We start from the raw sequence: 19,340 nt of genomic DNA, 5'->3' as shown, positions 1-19,340 counted from the left end.
TACAACTATGACCACAACAACACAAGCTACAACTACCACACAAGCACCCATCACCACAACACAGCCGCCTACCACCACCACCCCTACTACCACCACCACCACCACCACAGCACCACCACCACCACCCCTAATTATCATAGCTACAATGCCTATGGTAACGTTACCACCGACTACAACAACTACTACTACTACTACTACCACCACACAACAACAAACTACACCTAAGCCTGTAATTGAGGCTCATACAACTACAACATTACCACCAACAACCACAACAACTACAAATATACCAGCTACGAAAAAGCCTACCAAAACTACCAAAAAGCAAAATAAAAACCCCAAGAAACCAAAACCTCATCCTGTTGTTACCACTACCACTACAGCCTCCCTGCCTGTCCAGACCACCACCACCACCACCACCACCACCACGCCTGTCATAACAGAGGCTGAACAAAGAACTACTGCAAAACCACAGCCGGCTACTGAAGCCCCCACCTCCACAACTACAACCACGACGACTACTACTGCTGCTACTACTACTACTACACCCACCACAACCACTGAGCCACCCGCCACGCGGACAACTTCAGCTGCGGCGCTGATTATTGTGGCCAAGGAGGCCGACCTCGCGCCCCAAAACCCAGTGGGCCCCGCGGAGGGCGCGGCGAGCCAGGGCAAAGCGGTGGCGGCCCGCGGGGCACTCAAGAGCAGCCTGGTGGCGTTCATGGTGGTGGGACTGGCCGTCCTCATGCTGGCCGTGGCCGTGGGCGGACGCAAAGCCATGGAGTCCTTCGACAGACGCCACTACACCAGACTGGAGCTCAATGACCTGCACTATGAGGTTTGAACCCGGGGCAACACACTCACACACACACACACACACACACACACACACACACACACACACACACACACACACACACACACACACACATGCACACACACTTTCTGTCTTGCTTTCCAAGACAAAGGCTCAGAGGGACAAATAAGCAAGGCTTGCAGAATTCATTATAAAAAGAAAAATCATTCAACAACATTTGATCAGATTTCGTTTTTATGATTAGCACACAATTATTACACGTCGATTGTTTCCGACAGGCTATGGCGTCCAAGAAAGAACAGCAATATTTTCATGCCACAAACTCAGGAAGCCTCTGAAGTCTGAGCTGATATAGACGTAGGGGAACGTGTGACCAGGCCTCGCGCTCTTAACGCTCGCCGTCGGTTGTGTGATAGTAAAGGGTTAACCTTCTGTCATGTGGCAGTGAAAGGGTTAACCGGCTGTCGTGTGGCAGTGAAAGGGTTAACCTTCTGTGTATTGTCGCAGTGAAAGGGTTAACCGTTTTGGTAGTGCAGCAGTGAAAGGGTTAGAGAAACAACCTGTCGTTCCCAACCAGACACGTGCAGATGTGATAAACAACTCCACAACCCGACTTCAAATTTTGTTGCTATTAATTAAACACATGTTTTTTCGCCCCACAAAACACCCGTAGCACACCTGTATGTGTGTTAGTTAGGAATGCGACACATCTTGTGAATTTCAAACACTTTTTCTTTTTTCAGAGTGTACTACGTACATTGGTCATAATGGTTATTAAAGGGTCACTTCGTCAAAAAAACACTGCTGATTTATTTTGCACATAATCTCACACACATCCAAATACTCTAAAACAGTTTTGCACACATTCATTTAGTTTGACAGTTATTGGGAGTAAATTAGTTTGAATATGGTCACCAGTGATGTCATCGGCAGTGTTGCGTTACTGATTTCAAAGCTGGTTGCAGGATGTTTTAATGACGCCACGTGCACGCGCGCTCCCGGGCATGCGCATAAATGTTCCCTCGCATCCGCACGGACTAAAGACAATGCCTAATTGCCTCTACGAATGGAATGTAACACATTTCATTGACAAGTTTTGTGCGAATGTATCTGAGAAAGTATTTGAACACACCTGACGACCTGCGTTATTGATATGCAAAGTAGCCAGGTGGGTATACTTAGCGAGTTGGCGCATCAGTCGAGTTGGCGCATTCCTGTGTGCACGCGCGTGCACATCCGTGCATGTGCGTGCGCGTGCTTCTGCTCACAGAGCAGAAGCCCCATTTCATGGGTGCATGAGGAGACATAATAACGATAATCTAGCGTTGATTTCAGGAAGATTCGATAATCAGGCGAAAAATTACAACGTGATAACTGGATTTCACTAAAGGGCTATTTTCGCATCTTTTTCTGGGATTACTCAGAATCACCCAAACTATACTCTTATTCACCACGGTATAAAACGGAAATGTACGGATGAAAAAACAATCCGTTTTGTGCATGTTGACTGGAAGCAACTCACTGACAATCGACGGGTGTATTAGATCCATAGCTATAATATTTCATATATTTTAAGCACTCGCAAGTTTGGCAGTTTCCCCATTGACTTACAGCGATGGCGCTGAATGAGTTAACATAAAAAACACAAGGATTCAATGTCCCTGATGAGATCACTGGTGGCCATATTCAAGCTAATTCACTCTCAATAACTGGCAAACTAAACGAATGTGTGCAAAACGGTTTAGAGTTTTTGGATGTGTGTGAGATGATGTGCAAAATAAATCGGCAGTGTTTTGTTTTTTTGGTGAAGTGGCCCTTTAAAGAGACGTTGCCGTGGGGTGAACGCTGTGTGTACGTCACCCTCCTGCATGTCTTTTCACTTCCACACGCTTTGTACCATAGCATACGAGCTTGTGATTCCTTATTAATCTCCAACTCAACTTTAGATGTCTGACTTAACTCGCTATTTCACTGTGTTGTTGGTTTTCTTTTTGTATTTTGTCCACATTTCTTCTGGTTTCACGATGTGGATGGAAAAAAAATGTTAACGATGGATGCAATTCCTTGCAAGTTGATGCACTATTGTATCCTGTGTTTTTTTTATATGATACACTTCTTTTTAAATGGTAAGATTGTTTTCATAGGTAGGGTACACTGGCAGCACACTATTTTCATACGTAAATTTGTACTGCGTGTCAGTGTGCCAGCAAGTGTGCAGACTGAGTGCACTAATCAGAATGTGTGTGTGTGCGTGTGTGTGCGTGTGTGTGCGCTTTCGCGCGCGAGGACAAAGTACTATAGTATACTTACTAGTAGGTTAGATGGAATACCATTTCACCACTAGGTGGCAGATGCTGCCTTAGACATCACTCCTGACATTGGTATTTTTTGGCATGCAGTGTGCAGCCACCTCTGAAATATCACCACGCCGAAAGCATGGAGCCAAAATCGAAAAGAATAAAATAAAATAAAAAAGGCCGATAGTTGCACAAATTCTTAAGTTGTTATCACTTGTATTGCTTTAATTTGGTACAATGTTATATAATATGTAGACGGTAACAGTTTTGTCTTGTGAAGTGATAAATAAGTTTGGAATTTGATGTTTTGTTCTTGTAATAAAAATGTGATTTTTGAATAAATAATGTCCTTGTCTCACTGGTGTATTTTTTGGCAGCTTTGAATTACTTGATACAGTGTATTGAAGGTTGATTTCTCTTTCTTTCTTTCTCTCTCTCTCTCTCTCTCTCTCTCTCTCTCTCTCTCTCTCTCTCTCTCTCTCTCTCTCTCTCTCTCTCTCTCTCTCTCTCTCTCTCTCTCTCTCTCTCATGTACCATGTACCTACAATGTATACAATAAGTCTGTAGCCGATTTGGTTTAGAATAGTTAATATTTCACCAGCCCTGCTCAGTGCAATACAATGTTAGATATCAGTATGGACCTTTGTACTGTATATTGAGCCGTACTGTATTGTACCCATTCTGCAATCTGTTAAATAAAGTTTTCATTCATTCATTCATTCATATAATATGTGTTGCCATTCATATAACCCATTTTCACTTATGAGAGGTGCACCAATACATTTATATTGATTTGACTTCAGTATAAAAGGCTGAAGTTGGAGTTATTATGGGACAGGTAGGTTTCAACACAGTCTTTATAATAATCACATGCAGGATGTTGATAATTTTACTGACTGTCGGCTATTTTAGGTAGACCTGTATTAACATGACAACATGTTGCAAATGTATATTTAATATGTATTATTTACTTGTCACAAGAGCCAAATTAAAACCACAGTTAGTATTTCCCAGACAGGACCCCCCGCCCCAGAGAAGAGAGAGAGTGCAAGCAACACACTGTTGTAATCCAGTAGTAGTCAATGCAGGGTCATAGAGTGAATGTTGTCCCGAGCCGAAGTACTACAAAGTATTCTGCGAGAGAAACTAGTCCCATTGGAATGTGTATTTTGAGCACTGAACCAATTGTCATACAACACTGTATTGTCCTGTATTAGAAGGCGGTTCTTCTTATATATCTGGCACTTAAACGCGAAGCCACCGAGGCGCTTTCCCCGTGTTGCGAAAGGTTGCTCGACTCGGGAGAAAAAACGACAACAATAGCCCAACATTTGAGCATTGAGCTGAGAGAGAGGAGGGTTGCAGAGGAGAAGTATAGGAGGGGGAGGGTTGGCATTTTTCTTCCTCCCAGCGGAAGGAGACGTATCGCTCCTCTCCAGCAGGACAATGTGATTTGGAATCGCGGCGCCACCTGAACGAGATCCTGAACCCCGAACAGCAGCAGCGGAGCTAAAGCGCCAGGAGGAGGATGGAACTGAGAATAATCTGAGACGAGCCACATTGTGTATATCGTAATAATACAATAAAATTGTTGGGGGAAATTGACAATTCGGAGCACGAGGAATAACAACACAGCGATGGGAATATTGCGCTGAGGAGAAAAAGCGGCAGGGCCGAGAGAGAGAGAGAAAAGGGGAGAGAAAGATGGGTGCCGTGCTGCTACTAGTACGGAGTCTGTTGTTGTGTAGTTTTTGTTTGCTGATACGAGGTGAGTTTTTTTTTATCGCTCTTTTTTGCTGTGTTTCCGTGTCGTGTAAAGTTTATTATGTATCGTTCCCCGGGTGTGCAAATCGTTATTTTGCTAAAACGTTAAAGGTCTTTGTGTGCACAATCAGAGCCAAGGGGCCCACAGTTAGGAGGTTTGAGTCGCGAGCTGCTTGTTGGCTAAGTAACGTTAGCCAGCTCTGCGTCGCGTGCGTCGCGAGCCCCAACCATGTCGGTCCAGCGAGTAGCCGGTTGGTCCAGCAAGTAGCCAAGTAGAGTCAGTGTGGGGAGAAGAGAGGCTATAACGCACATAGCAGTCCCTCACGTTGATGATTCTACACACACGCTCACTTTAAGCTATTATTTGTCTGCCGGGTTCAGCTCAAATGTGTAAGAAGAGAGTCTGAAAAAACACAATACAAAACGTTTCAAAGTTGAAACATACAGATGTATTCTTCCCACAGTGAAATAGACTACTCACAACTGTAACAGCAATCCAGTAGTCTTAATAATAAATCCATATGAGTAGTGTTGTTATTAAGTACTGGTATCTGGAAGAAAGACTGGAAATAATGTATATTATACCCAACATAGCTGGGCAGATAGATGGCTAGTCAAGCAAGTACAAAAATGACTAGTTCATCACACCACTACTAGTTGTGTGCCAACTAGCTTCCAAGACACATACACATAGACTCTCATAGAGTCTGAAAAAACAATACAAAACGTTTCAAAGTTGAAACATACAGATGTATTCTTCCCACAGTGAAATAATAGACTACTCGCACAACTGTAAGAGCAATCCACTAGTCTTAATAAATCCATATTATGAGTAGTGTTGTTATTAAGTACTGGTAACTGCTCACGATCCAGCTCAAATGTGTAAGAAGAGTCTGAAAAAAACAATACAAAATGTTTCAAAGTTGAAACATACAGATGTATTCCCAGTGCCCACAGTGAAATAATAGACTACTCACACACAACTGTAACAGCAATCCAGTAGGCTTAACAATAAATCCATATGAGTAGTGTTGTTATTAAGTACTGGTAACTGCTCCTTTTTACAGAGACGGTAAACAGTATCTGCTTCGAAATGTCTTGAATCGTCTCTCATCATACAGTCACATTTCCAGAAGAATTGAAAGTCCCAATTTCTACTAGTAAGAAAAATACATGATCAGAGGCCAGGGTATTAACACTTTGAGTGCCACGGACGCGTTTTGTCGTTAGTTCATGCCGACTGTTGAATGCCAGCAACGCTATATAGCATTTGTTTGTCATATTTTTTTATTAGCGATTTGAATTCATATTTCATCAATCGAGCCTCACGCTAGTGCTGCAGACTCTTTCTGAGTTCCATTGGGAAAATACCGCCCCCTATCGTCTCTCCCTGTGTAACTGCACCCCATTGGATTAGACTGACATTTTACTTCTCCGGCAAGGCATCTGAAGAGACCCAAGTGATCGCAGAGCCAGAAAACGTGTGGAATATATATTTTCCAGTACCCAACGCTGAAGCAATAAACACGATCGATGTTTGCAATGGCGATCAGGAATTGGAATAATCTTTTTGGATAAAATCTGATCTGAGGTAAGCAATTTATTTTACCAGTCTTGGGGTAATCGGATCTATTTTCACAGAGATCAGCGTGTGTCCCATGTGTGTGTGTATGTGCGATCAGGAAATGAGAGAATATATTTTTCAGATCGCTTCTCTAGCGTGCATAAGTACACATCATATACTATCGTTAATCTAGCGTTAATTTGAAAACGATTCATAAATAGGCTGATTTTTTTTTTTTTTTGTGTATGCCAGAATATTAAATGCCGTTTGTGTATGCCAGAATAGTATATATTAGTATATATTATATATATATAATATACATTATTTCCAGTCTTTCTTCCAGTTTTCTTTTTACTTTTACTTTTACAACTCAATCAATAACATAGCCTAATCTCGTGGCCAGGCCAGATAGTACTGTGTTTTTAGGGGTGGTCTATTGCTAGCATGCCTGTTAGCAAATCAGTTTACTTTCTCAAGAGCTTCTCTAGTTCAAGTCTTTCATTGACCCCTGTTTATATCCTGCATTAATGTGCTGTTGCTGTGTTATAACGCAGAGATGTAGCCTAATATTTAAATTGCTTGATTGATTTCGTCCCAGCTAACCAGACACTGGCACACTGACATAACTTTAGAATAACTTAAAAATAGTTGTTGTCTTGTTGTCAGCCAGTGCACTCTTGAATTAATCTGATGTTTACAAGAGGGCAATATTTTGGGTACACCCTTTTAGTTTTGTGCAATGTTTTGTTGGCATTGAACCGAGAGTGAAATGACTGGTGAGTTGACTCACACACACACGACCATTATTCTATTAGAGAAGACACAAAATACTGAGTAGAATGAGGGGAATTCGCTTTGTTCAACTTCAGGTGTCAGACACTCAAGGACAGCAAACAAGGCTTAAACGCAAAACAAACATTGATTATCGCACCTCTTTGAAAGGCAGTTTTTTTAACCAACACTTATATATATTTCACAGAACTCTTCATCTCATAGCCTCACGTCTCCATGTGTAAATAAATAACCTGCATTTATGTGGGGATGCAGTGTGATATGAATCATTTGTAGAGCCAGAGTGGCCAGCCCACTCCATCTGGGAGCCATATTGGGGCCACAAGGAAGGGGGGGGGGAAGCAGTGAAGTGGTTCAACTTTCATTCAACTTTCTTAGAAACGGACTGGTGTTTTTGGATTAGTCATCTAAGACAAATATGAGGCGGCGGAAGCTGCATTTCTCCCGCCCGCTCCTCGTTGGATAATCTTCAAAGAAGTTTTAGTTTGCCTTGTTTTCAAAGATCAAGCGGGTTGTTCAGTTGTGTTCTTGGAATAACGTATCGTGAATTTCCTTTCATATCAAGGCACTTTGTCTCTTGATAAGTGTGTTGTACACATCCACGTTCTTGTAAATGATTCCTCTTGTTTCCATGAACGGATAGGCTATTTGATCGCTCGCTGTGTTATCAGGCGTTGGAGTCTGTTCAGTATTGCTGCTTGTCATCTCTGCTCTCGTTGATTATTCTACACACTTATGTTTTACTTGTAAGCTATTTGTATGAGCCGGGTTCACAATCCAGCTCAAATGTGTAAGAAGGGAGTCTGAAAACAATACAAAACGTTTCAAAGTTGATGCTGAATAATCAGTCATACAGATGTACTATTTCCACAGTGAAATACACTACTCACAACTGTAACAGCAATGCAGTAGTCTTAATAAATCCATATGAGTAGTGTTAAGTACTGGTAACTGCTCCTTTTTACAGAGACGGTAAACGGTATCTGCTTTGAAATGTCTTGAATCGTCTCATCTGACTTTTTAACATAGTCACATTTCCAGAATAATAGAAAGTCCCAATTTTCTACTGGTAAGAAAAATACATGATCAGATGCCAGGGTATTAAGTGTCCCTAAAAGCAATTATAATTTTTTTTTAGCAATTTTACTTCTATTTATGCTTGGCAATGGCAGAGTAGCGCAGTAGGCTTGGATGGACTTCAGTAAACCAGTCCGATGTTCTGTGAATTTGTAAATATTTGGGTACGGAAATTCCCCCTCCAGTGCAAAAGAAAAAATCACCTTCCCAGTCGGAGGCGAGGGGCTTGGGGTCGACCTTGATAGTGATCCGTTGGCATGTGTGGTGGTAGATGTGTCAAATTGGGGGTTAGGCGCCGTGCCAATATCCAGCTGAGGTAGCATGAGGCCCTTCTACTTCTCACCTCCTCTACATTTCACCATAGGCGTCATCCTTGCGCGGGTGCATCTCGACTAGCGGGCGCGTTTGTACGAAGCGCAGAGTGCAGTCATCGTACCCCAGAGAGGATGAAATGGTTCAAAAATCACTTCTGACAAGAAGTTGCGGCTTTGCACACGGGGTACAGTGTTTGCAGTGCTGGGACTAATCTCGGCCTGTTGCACTTCTTGAAGTCGTTTCAAGCTCTCGGCCCGAGTTGCACCTCTTGAAGCTCGCTAATCCAGATGAGGTTTGATGAAATGATGAACCTGCAACAACTTGCGAGGGGGAATTTTGTTCTTTTATTCTCAGTTTCATCCATCTGTGAAAAGCAAGTCTAGTATTTTTATATATGTGTATATATATATACATACATATAGTTTTCAATTCCATTACAAATTGTTATGAAGCATCTGGGGCCCTTATTTAAACACATGTTGCTAAATATTTCTAAGAGATTTGTTGGGGGAGTCAATGGGCTCATGACATCACAGTGCTTTCATGTAGTGATACAGTGATGGTAAGCGCTTGTGTTTCAAGGCTGATCATGAAAGACTGCATAATAATGTCCTCAAGCCATGTGCTTAAGAAAAATCTTGAAGGCTTGAAAGTTCTTGACTTTCATCTAATAATTGATTTGTATCCTTCATCCTTTATCGTTTAGTCTACTTCGCCTTATTCACCTTGCCGTAATCTTAGTTTTTCATTATGAATGCATTTCAATGAGCTGAGCAGGGTTGGGTACCATTCACATTTGAACCGATACTGGTACCAGTTCCTGGATTTCAGTATCGGTAGTAGGTACCAATGGTACCTTTCTTCCCCGGTACATAACTCTCTGTAATAACAAAACATGTCAGTTTCAATTTAAAAAATAAGTCCAAACATCTCAACTTCAACATTGTTATTTATTTAGAACATTTCGTTATCTATTGTTGTAACACATAGGGCTGTCTTAAATACTTCGAAGCTTCGAAGCTTCGTTCGATGGCACAAGCTTCGAACATAAAAAAATAATAATCATTTTTTTCAATTTTTTTTACTTCGATTTGTGTGTGCGTGCGTGCGTGCACGCGCGCATGGGGCCATTGGGTGGGGCCGGGGGACAAATACACTGGAGGAAAGTAACCCAGCTCAGCACTGCCACTGCCCAAATTATATCATCACTATTGCCTGTTTGAAGGATATCATCCTCAAACACATATACACCTACATGCCTTGTAGAATTCCACACATAAGAAAGAAAGATACTGGGATGAATAAACAAAATAGGAAATAAAATGTAGAAATTCATGCAATACATAAATAAATATGAATCTCCATATATGAAATAGAACATTTAGATAAGGTGCTACTGAGATGTTTTGGTGAGTTCTTTGTTTTTTTGTGGAAGTAGCCCTTCTTAAAAATGCATGAACAATTCACTGATAATTGGTCTGTAGTGGAGTCTACAAGGTCTACATTGCCGGACCATGTAGAATCCGGACCTTGTAGACTGACAATTCTGTGCATAGTTTAGTCTACACGGGCCATATTTCAAATAAATCAAAATCTTACTTCATTCATCTTAAACATTCTTGATTTGGGGGATTGGTAGTTCCCATGAAATCTGAAGTTGTTCAAACGACAACAGCGATCCACCTTGAATTAAATCACACAGCCGAGTGAAACCTTGTTGGCTGCGTCACAGTCACGAAAGGGGCTACTTAATTAATTAATCCAATCCACTTTATTTATAGAGCACATTTAAAAACAACAAAGTTTACCAAAGTGCTGTACAAGTCCCCAGGGAACAAACTTAACTTTTTGACTTACCAGCCATTTGGCTGGTAGATTTTTAAATGTACCAGCCGGGCAGATTTTTTACTAGCCAAAAATTATAAATAGCTTTTTAGTATATCGCCATGTGTTATTATTACATATAATACTCTCATATAGAGCTGCCGCGATAACCGCATTACCGCGGTATCGCTGTTGCATCACGCCCACCGCAGAGTTGGGCTGAATACCGCATCACAGCTGTTTTTTATAAAAATAATAAAGTAGCGCCCAGACGTTGGACTTGTGGCTCTGCAGATATACCCTACTTGGTTCCAAGCGACCCTATTGGGTAGAAGTGGTACCAGAAAAGTCATGTGAAACATTGCAGACCACCGATTGGTCAGAAGAGAGACACGTCACACATTGGAGTCTCTGAACAAAAACAGAAAGCCGCCATCTTTACTGCTTCGCTAAGGATGTATTTCATTCAGGATTTGTTTGCGACAGCACCAACTGCAATAAACAAAAAAGGATGGATTCACTGTGTATTCTGCCTCATTTATTGATGAAACAAAACCGACATCAACCCAATTTACCACCGAGCGGAGAGTTTAGTGTCACAACAAGATCGCTGATGTGTTAAGTTGGTTGTTGTTATTAGCCTAATACTACCGTCAGCAGATATACACGAGAGGTAACGTTAAACCCGGGTTGCTTGGTAGAATAGACACAATGAGAGGTAACGTTAGCTTTAGCAGAATAGACACAACGAGAGTCTGGTTAATGTTGTTATTGATTGATTGATTGAAACTGTGTTAAACTCTGGCTTGCTGCAAGCCCTCGGACATGGCTATGCCCACGGAGCTTTCAGTGTACACCCCGCCTGCATCCCCACACGGAGACAAACGGAGTAGTACCTGGCTGCAGTGGAAAAGGAACGAAGTACCAGGTACCTAAAGCGGGTCGAGTCGAGTAGGTACTATGCAGTGGAAAAGCGCCATTAGACTAGAGGCAGGCTATAAGAGTAGACTACTACTACTACAAAAAAAAAAAAAATGCATTCAATTTTTTTTTTTTTTTTTTGCGCACTGTGCGGTAATAACCGCAGCGGTAGGAAATATTTCGCAAATTTGTGCGGTAAGGAAAATATCAATACCGCGGCAGCTCTACTCTCATATGCTATTTTCAATTAATATCATAAACAACATAAGGAATATTAGCATAATTTTGAGTGGACTGAAGGAATGAGTCAGTGTTAATAGTTTTAAATGCAAATAATTTATTGAAACATAGAAGTGGGGTCGGGACACACATTTTATTTCTATTTTTTTTAACTGTTTTAACCATGTAGTGTAGCACTTTGGGATCCCAGTGAACAAAAAGTGCATTACAAATCCAATCTATTATTATTATTATTATTATGTGTGGCTGCCGCCCTGGCGGACATCTGTGCTCTACTGAGTGCACCTTTCTAGTCTAGAGAGAGAGCGCTGATTCCCCGTAGCTGAACAGGGTTGCATTTTGTCAACACAAGTTGGAACCCTGGAGGAAGCGATATAAGGAAACGTATTGCTCCGCTAATCGCTCATGTTGACCCCGCCCCCAAGTCGCTCACCGCTCACCTTGAATCAAGCGCTCCCCGCGTCACATCGCTCGGCAGATTTTTTTTTGGAGCATGGTGTAAATTAGCTCAAACTACAACAGTCTACACCCCCTGGGCCCCTTAACAATTGTTTGTATTGGGCGGTTACGTGGCGTGGTGGGCAAGGCGCTCGCCACGAATGCGGAGACGCTGGGCTCGCCTGTTCGAGCCCAGCGCTCCACATTGCTTTCAGTTTAGCTGGTCGTTCATACTAATACACATTGGCCGTATTAGGGGGTGGGAAACTGATGGGTGGGGATCGGGCGTTGTGGACAGCGACTCCTACAGGTCGGTTGGTGCGCCTGCGCAGTAGAATCAGGAAGTGTCGGGGGCAGCGTGAGCCTCCCACAAGTTACTCCTCGCCACTGAGAGATTGAGCTGCGCAGGTGAAAAGATGCGACTGCTGTTACCTCAAGTACCGGAGGGGACTTGTGCTATGTACTTAGTCCACATTGCAGCCGGCTTGTGGGAGGCAAGAAACAGTGTTTGTGACAGGGGAGGGTTGAATTGGATGATACAAAATTGGGATGGGAGAAAATATAGAAAAATGGGAGTAAAAGTGGATACAAAAAAAAATTGTTTGTATTGAGCCGCATTGTAATTGTACCCATTCTGCAATGTTAAATAACGTTGTTTATACATTCACTAGCTCTATTAAGCGATGATAGCTAGCCTAGCCACAATGCTATGGTCACTGCCATTAACGTTAGCATGTAAGCTAACGACAACAACAATGGCGTCAAAACAGGATGTGAGTGACAAAGCCTGAACAGGATATCACAGGTTCACCCTTCTCATTGGTTGAAAATGGCCTTCATGTTTGTACATCGCCATCTGTTGCTTTGGCATTGTACTACATGTGTATAATCAGTGTTAAACCACGTGAGCGGCCTGGAGGGAGTGGATTAGAGCGGAGGAGAAGCGGTAGATGCAGTGTATTTTGTTAGCCGCCAGGTGACGGGCAGACCGTGAATTCTAATCGCCAAAGAATAAATCTACAAGCCAGTGGCGCTGGGCGTGTAACTATTTTGTACCCTGCAAGTCCCACAACATAAGATAAAAAAAAATATATATATAAAAAAAATAATTCAAATTTATTTTTTCCGAAGCTTCGAATTAAAATCGAAGCTCGGCCCCGAAGCTTTGATTGCCAAAAAAAGCTTCGAAGGTCAGCCCTAGTAACACACCACACAAAATAAATCGCATGATTGTGTATTATGTTTTTAAATGTTTAAATATCAACCTTATCTGGCCGTTCCTCAAGTAAATATTATCCGCAAGCTAACGAACGTTAGCCACAAGCTAACGAACGTTAGCCGCAAGCTAACCGCGGAAATGCTCACAGCGAAGTGACTCCACGCCACAAGATCCATTAGTGGGGAAGGGGGGGTATATTGACAAGGCTTGACAACAGAGGTTTAAAGAGAACTTCACGTTTATTAGCTGTTCGTTTATATTATATCATTAGGCCGGGCTTCTCCAGGACCCTATTCCCCGTACCTGGTTCAACTAAGTCGATCAAGAGTCCCATTATCCAGATTCAATTAACCCGATGTTTGAAGCCGGTATTTTCCTGTTCCTCGAAGGTGGATTCAGTCTCGTTAACTCGAACCAGACTTGAGACCCAGGATAAGTGCGCGCGGCCGCTTCAGTTGAAAAGCCAGCAAGTAGGTTTATGGAATGGATAATCAAATGAGATCTTGCTAGCGAAAATAATTAGTTCAACTGTTTCAGAATAAGGATACGGCTCTCTTACCCATTGATTGATGTATGGTGGATCATATTTACTTATCTGCACTGTGGTGTGACGGTTGGTTGTTTTGACTTTCACGCAGACGACCCGAGTTCGAATCTCACTTCTTCTAGTCTTTTTCTTCTTTTTGCAATGTAGGAATAATTCAATTTGGTGCACGTTGAGAGCTATATAAAGAATGACATCCTCAATGCATGTAGATTTATAATATTTTAACTTAAAACTAGGCTACTTTTGCGTATAATCATTAATATTATATTCCAAAAAAATTATATTTGAAACGCGGGGTCTCGAACTCGGGTCGCCCGCTTGCCAGGAGCGAACCCTGGCCGTTGCACCACTGTGCCAGACGGGATATATCCATTGTGTATCCATCAATGCACAAGAGACCCGTGTTTCGAATATTTTTCTTTTGAATGAAGTTTTATCTTTTTATTCTCAAATGCATTAATGTGACGTCAACGGCTCATTCAATTTCTCAAATCCGTCAAACAGCGCATCTCATCAGACATTTTAATCCCAGTTACAATATCACAATAACGTGTGAGTGATGATACAATTCAACAATCCTCAGAGTCCTCGTAATTCATAATCCACAAAAACCACAATACACGCATAGACACTTCAATTTTATGCTTGAATGAAACACAATCCGGGCGCTCCGTTAAGCAAATCTACAGCGGAGAATATATGAAACTAATCAGAGCCAAACGGTCGATAGGTTTCATTAATTAAAAATATCCCAGCGGGATTCACATTTGCAATGAGCCGTTATTAAAATAACCACATGCAGCGTGTATCGCACTCCGAGCGCCGTATATGACGTGCATTATTTTATTTAGGACAAAGTAAATCTATAGGCTGAATATGATTTATTATCAGCATTTAGTTCTATTATTATACATTTCAAAAGCCCCCTCTAGGAAAACGAAGCACAGAAACATAATTCAGAATGGTATAATGCAGATCTAGACTGTGAGAATCATTTCAGGAAGCGAGCTGGCATTTCTTTGTGGGGGCGTGGCCATGGTTCATCCAGCTAACTGAATTTAACCCTGCTCTCGACCAGACTCAAACTTTTTGATCTGTTGTCATGGTGATTTAGACAATCGAGCGTCGGGGAACAGAAAGGTCCGGCTTAAGTCAGGCTATGCTGGAAATTATCCGGCTAACTCAGTTAGCCAGGTACGGGGAACAGGGCCCAGGTTCCAATGCTGTGTGTTACTGTTGACTATTTGCTTCCTGGCAGGGCACGAAATTAACTTTTTGACTCACCGGCCAGTGGCGGGTAGATGGGAAAAATCTACCCGCCAAGCATATTTCTTACCAGCCAAAAAAAATTACGCATTTTTGTGTCACATATATATAAAGCGAGGCGAGGCGCCTTGGTATTCTAAACTCCGTGTCGGTCAATTATTTTGCGACAATGACCTCGTAGCTATACATTATCCCTTACTTATTCAGCCTGTTTTGACTATAAATTTACGTTCTTGAAGTGTCCTTTTTGTAGCTAGGTTTTTAACATGGATGTGAACAGGCACTTTTGTCCACATGGATGTGAACAGGAACACGTATTTGTAACCTCGCGTTGCATCAAACTTGACCAATGTGGCGGTCGAAGTGAATAAGGTGAACTGATTGTGTCCAGACTTGGTTGCCCTTTGAAATATTATTTCACCTTTTCACCTCAGTCAAATGAAAACTATGCTTTATAGCAGCATCTGAGATCAGGGAGCGAAATTAACTTTTTGACTCACCGGCCAGTGGCGGGTAGATGGGAAGAATCTACCCGCCAAGCATATTTCTTACCTGCCAACTTTTTTTTGATACATTTTTTTTTATTATTATTTTATATAAATTTTGTTTTAATAAAATATATATATTATATAATCATACTTGTGAGTGTGTTATCTGCGAGACATCGCCACCTCGCTGTCTGCAAACAGCTCCACTGTCTGTGTGTATACTCGAGTGGCCTCCAGCTCCAGCAAGGATTCTCCGGCGCTGCAGCTGGACCCTAAACGCTACATTCAGCATGCAAAAGGATTCTCCTGAGCTACAGCTGGACCCTATTCAGCAGCCCTCACTCATGCGATGTAAGCCAGGGAGTAGGGACTCGAATACGCATGTCAGGGTTCGAAATTAACGGGGGCTTGGGGCAAAATGCCCTCGAAAATTGACCAAATGCCCCCGAATATCAGTTAAGGGGGGCAAAAAAAGCCAGTTTACTAATTATATATATAATTATATATATGCTCTACAGTGCGAGCATTTCCCTCGTATTGCCCCTAATAATATGTGTGTGTGCAAAGCGGAAAAATCATTTACTTGCAGTGTGGAGACAGACGAGTGATTATGAAGAATTACAAAACAGCTCCGCTGTTAATAGTTCAGATTGAAACTGGACTGAAATTCAGTTTTTGGGTGGAATGTTTGTTCCAAGGAGGAGGGAGGCGGGGCCCGCTGCGTGTTACAGGGAGATGCTTCCAGGCACTTGAGAGGTGCTGCGAACACAGAGAGAGCGCTCTGCTCTCATCAAGCATTACACTGCTATCTTAACGTTAGCAAGCTAAGCATCTGCATAGCGCGACCTGGCTGTGTAACGTTAAGTAACTTGTGTTCGGCGGGGAAAGACCATTCCATTTGTAACACAACTCCAAAAGAATAACATCCAAATCCGATCCCGATGCGCATTTCCTTCATTCCACAGCGCTGAGCGCGCAACGTATTTCATTGATCGACCTGGCCAGAGCCTATACTCACAAACGTTGCGTGTGTGGGGTTTTTCATCAATTTGAAACAAGCCTCTTGACTGTTGGAATTAGGGATGTTAAAAATAAAATATCTAATAATATTATTCAATATTAGACATTCATTGATCCAGAGGCAACCGGTTATTATATCAAGACAACAACACAACTTGCCCTCACTCAGGGACAATAATATGTAATCTATTTAGATAGAGTATGTATGTATTATTTACAGATAATTGAAGGTACCTCAAAACATGAAACCAAGCCATGATGTCACACATTGTGTGTGTGTGTGTGTGTGTGTGTGTTACTTGAACAATTGTCACTGTGCTCCTAAATTTCTGTGTGCTCCTAAATTTGTATTTAGATTTTATTTATTAACATTTTATTCAGGAGCACATGTGCTCCTTGGGAAAAAGGTTAGCGTAGAGCCCTATATATGGAGACATTAACATTACGTTATCAAACATAGGGACGAAGACTGTAAAAAAAAGTGTCAACAATGTTTTATAATCTTTATGTTAATTTTCATTATAAAAATGTTGTGCCCCCGAAATACAAAAAAAGCCCCCGAAAAGCAATTAAGGGGGGCAAAAAAAGCCCTTGAAAAAAAATGTTAATTTCTAACCCTGACGCATGTTGTTGTAGGACATTGATGTCAGGAGCTATCTGTAGCTACTGCTGGATGGCGTTGGGACAACACCTCAGTGAACTATTTAGTTTACTGGGACATTTCGTAGTGACTAGTGAGCTACCTAGCCCAGTGGTTCCCAAAGTCGGGGTCGCGACCCAAAGGTGGGCCGTGAGCAGCCACGGATGGGCCGCGAGATGATTTAATTTAAAAATAAAAAAAAATAAACGATTTTTTTTTTTTTTTTTTTATTTAAATTTTTTTTGTCAGGCCACTGAACTTAGAAGCAGGCCAGGACAGTGTTTCTAGTTGTATTCTAAAATTCTATTCTATTGTATTCTAAAATGTGACTATATGGTTTTATATTAACTTAATAAATAAACAAAAACGAAAAATCTACTTATTTCAACGAACATTTCAAACTAAATAACAGATTATGCACATAAAACGCTGAAAACAACCGAAGCAACAATAGTATTTTAATGAGGCTATTATTATTATCATTATTATTTTGCAACAAGTTAGCCCTCTCATAAATAGCACATATAAATGAATAACTAACTTGAACTAACTTAACACTTTGACTGCCGGGAGCCGTCTTTAGACGTCTTTGCTGGCCATGCTAAAGTTGCCGGGGGACGCTGTACGTCGTCTTTATATCAATATTTCAAAAATCTGCGATCGGATTCATAATGTCCCTCCGCTGGCCTGAGATCCACCAGCAGGACCCACTGAGCTCTCTGGCGGTTCAGGAGCGCCATCTGGTGGCCGATCGGCGCACGCGCTTAACAGGAAGCGCATTAGAGGTTTTGCTAGACGTCCGTATTGCTTCCGGCCACTCGGTACATGTCCCGTGACTCTAGCTCGTCACTCTACATAGCGATCGATTGCCAATAACTCGATAAACAACATGATTTGGACGTATATACCATTATACAAGCTGGAGATGGACCGGGTAATAATATATCCCATAATGATAACATTTCTACTCGACGATGATCGCCCAACGGCGCGCGGAGACTGGGGTGAGTTTCAGCGTGTAACGTTACCGTCTTCGATAATAACTGATATTATCAACATTTGACCCACATTAGATGATTGGTATAACGCTGCCCACGGAATTATAAACGCCCCCTCGCCCATCCGGTCAACATCAGATGACGTGTAGTAACTTCTAGAAGTACGTCTAGTTGGAATTTTTTATATCGCGCTGATTGCCATCAAACTGTATTTCATCATCAATATAATGCATTTGGGGCTATATATCACGTTCTGGAGAAAGCTGCAGAAAGAGATGAAAACATACTTATACATTAGACCATACTTTACTATGAATATGTGAATGAAAAAGTTTAACGTTGCTACACAATGAACAATACATATAGGACTTTGAATGGGCCCTAATAATGGCAATGTAGCAATAGAATTTAAAAAGTTATAGCCCTGCAAAGAAGGGGACTTTCTCCATAGACAAATAGCGCTGGCAATCTATGGTATATCATTAATTTAACCTTAGGCAACCAAAGTGTTAATAGGATTGAAGTGATATTTGGCTTAAAAAATCGGTCGCCTGGCAAAAAAAAAAAAAAAAAAAGCCAGACGATGTGCATTGGGCCGCGGCTCTCTGACGCCTTATTTTCTGGGCCCCGGCCTGAAAAGTTTGGGAACCCCTGACCTAGCCAACGGAGGTATTATGCACTGGACTATTGCTGGAGGATTTGTTGATGTCGGGAGCTATCCGTAGCTAGCCGTCTGGATAACGTTACACAATGCCTCGTGTATTAAACTAAGTGAATAGTTGACTGGGTCATTTTGTAACGGTAGCTAACGTTATCTCACGAAGGTCCCACACTGACTAGACTAACGTCACGGTGAGGCAATAGCCTCTGTTTACATGCAGGCATACAGAAACAGGTGGGGAAGGGTAGGAGCAGCAGCAGTGCGCGGTGCGCTGCATGTCTGTGCTGAGACAGCGAGTGAGAACTCCGCTAAAGAATTGGATCATGATTTTCGGTTTTCACATGACTATTTGATTGCCCGCCACACGGCGGTCAGACCTCTCAGTGGGAGGCGCCAAACGTAAAAACTGAGCGCCAATGGCGGGTGGCGCTCTCTAGTTTCGGTCCCTG

At 42.0% G+C, this 19,340-nt stretch overlaps 1 protein-coding gene across 1 annotated transcript in view; it reads left to right on the top strand.

The window, feature by feature from the left end:
• Window positions 1–4,630: 4,630 nt before the first annotated feature.
• Window positions 4,631–19,340, top strand: part of lrp6 (low density lipoprotein receptor-related protein 6) — a 159,480-nt gene continuing 144,770 nt past the window's right edge. The window contains exon 1 of the mRNA XM_084330957.1: window positions 4,631–4,885. Coding sequence (XP_084187083.1) covers window positions 4,822–4,885 — 64 coding nt within the window. The 5' untranslated portion in view covers window positions 4,631–4,821. The remainder of the gene's footprint in view (window positions 4,886–19,340) is intronic.

The sequence above is a fragment of the Notolepis coatsorum genome, assembly GCF_963971535.1.
Source record: "Notolepis coatsorum genome assembly, chromosome: 15".
NCBI lineage: Eukaryota > Metazoa > Chordata > Actinopteri > Aulopiformes > Paralepididae > Notolepis > Notolepis coatsorum.
The sequence above is the reverse complement of the archived record's forward strand: the minus strand, read 5'-3'. Positions and strand labels throughout refer to the sequence as shown.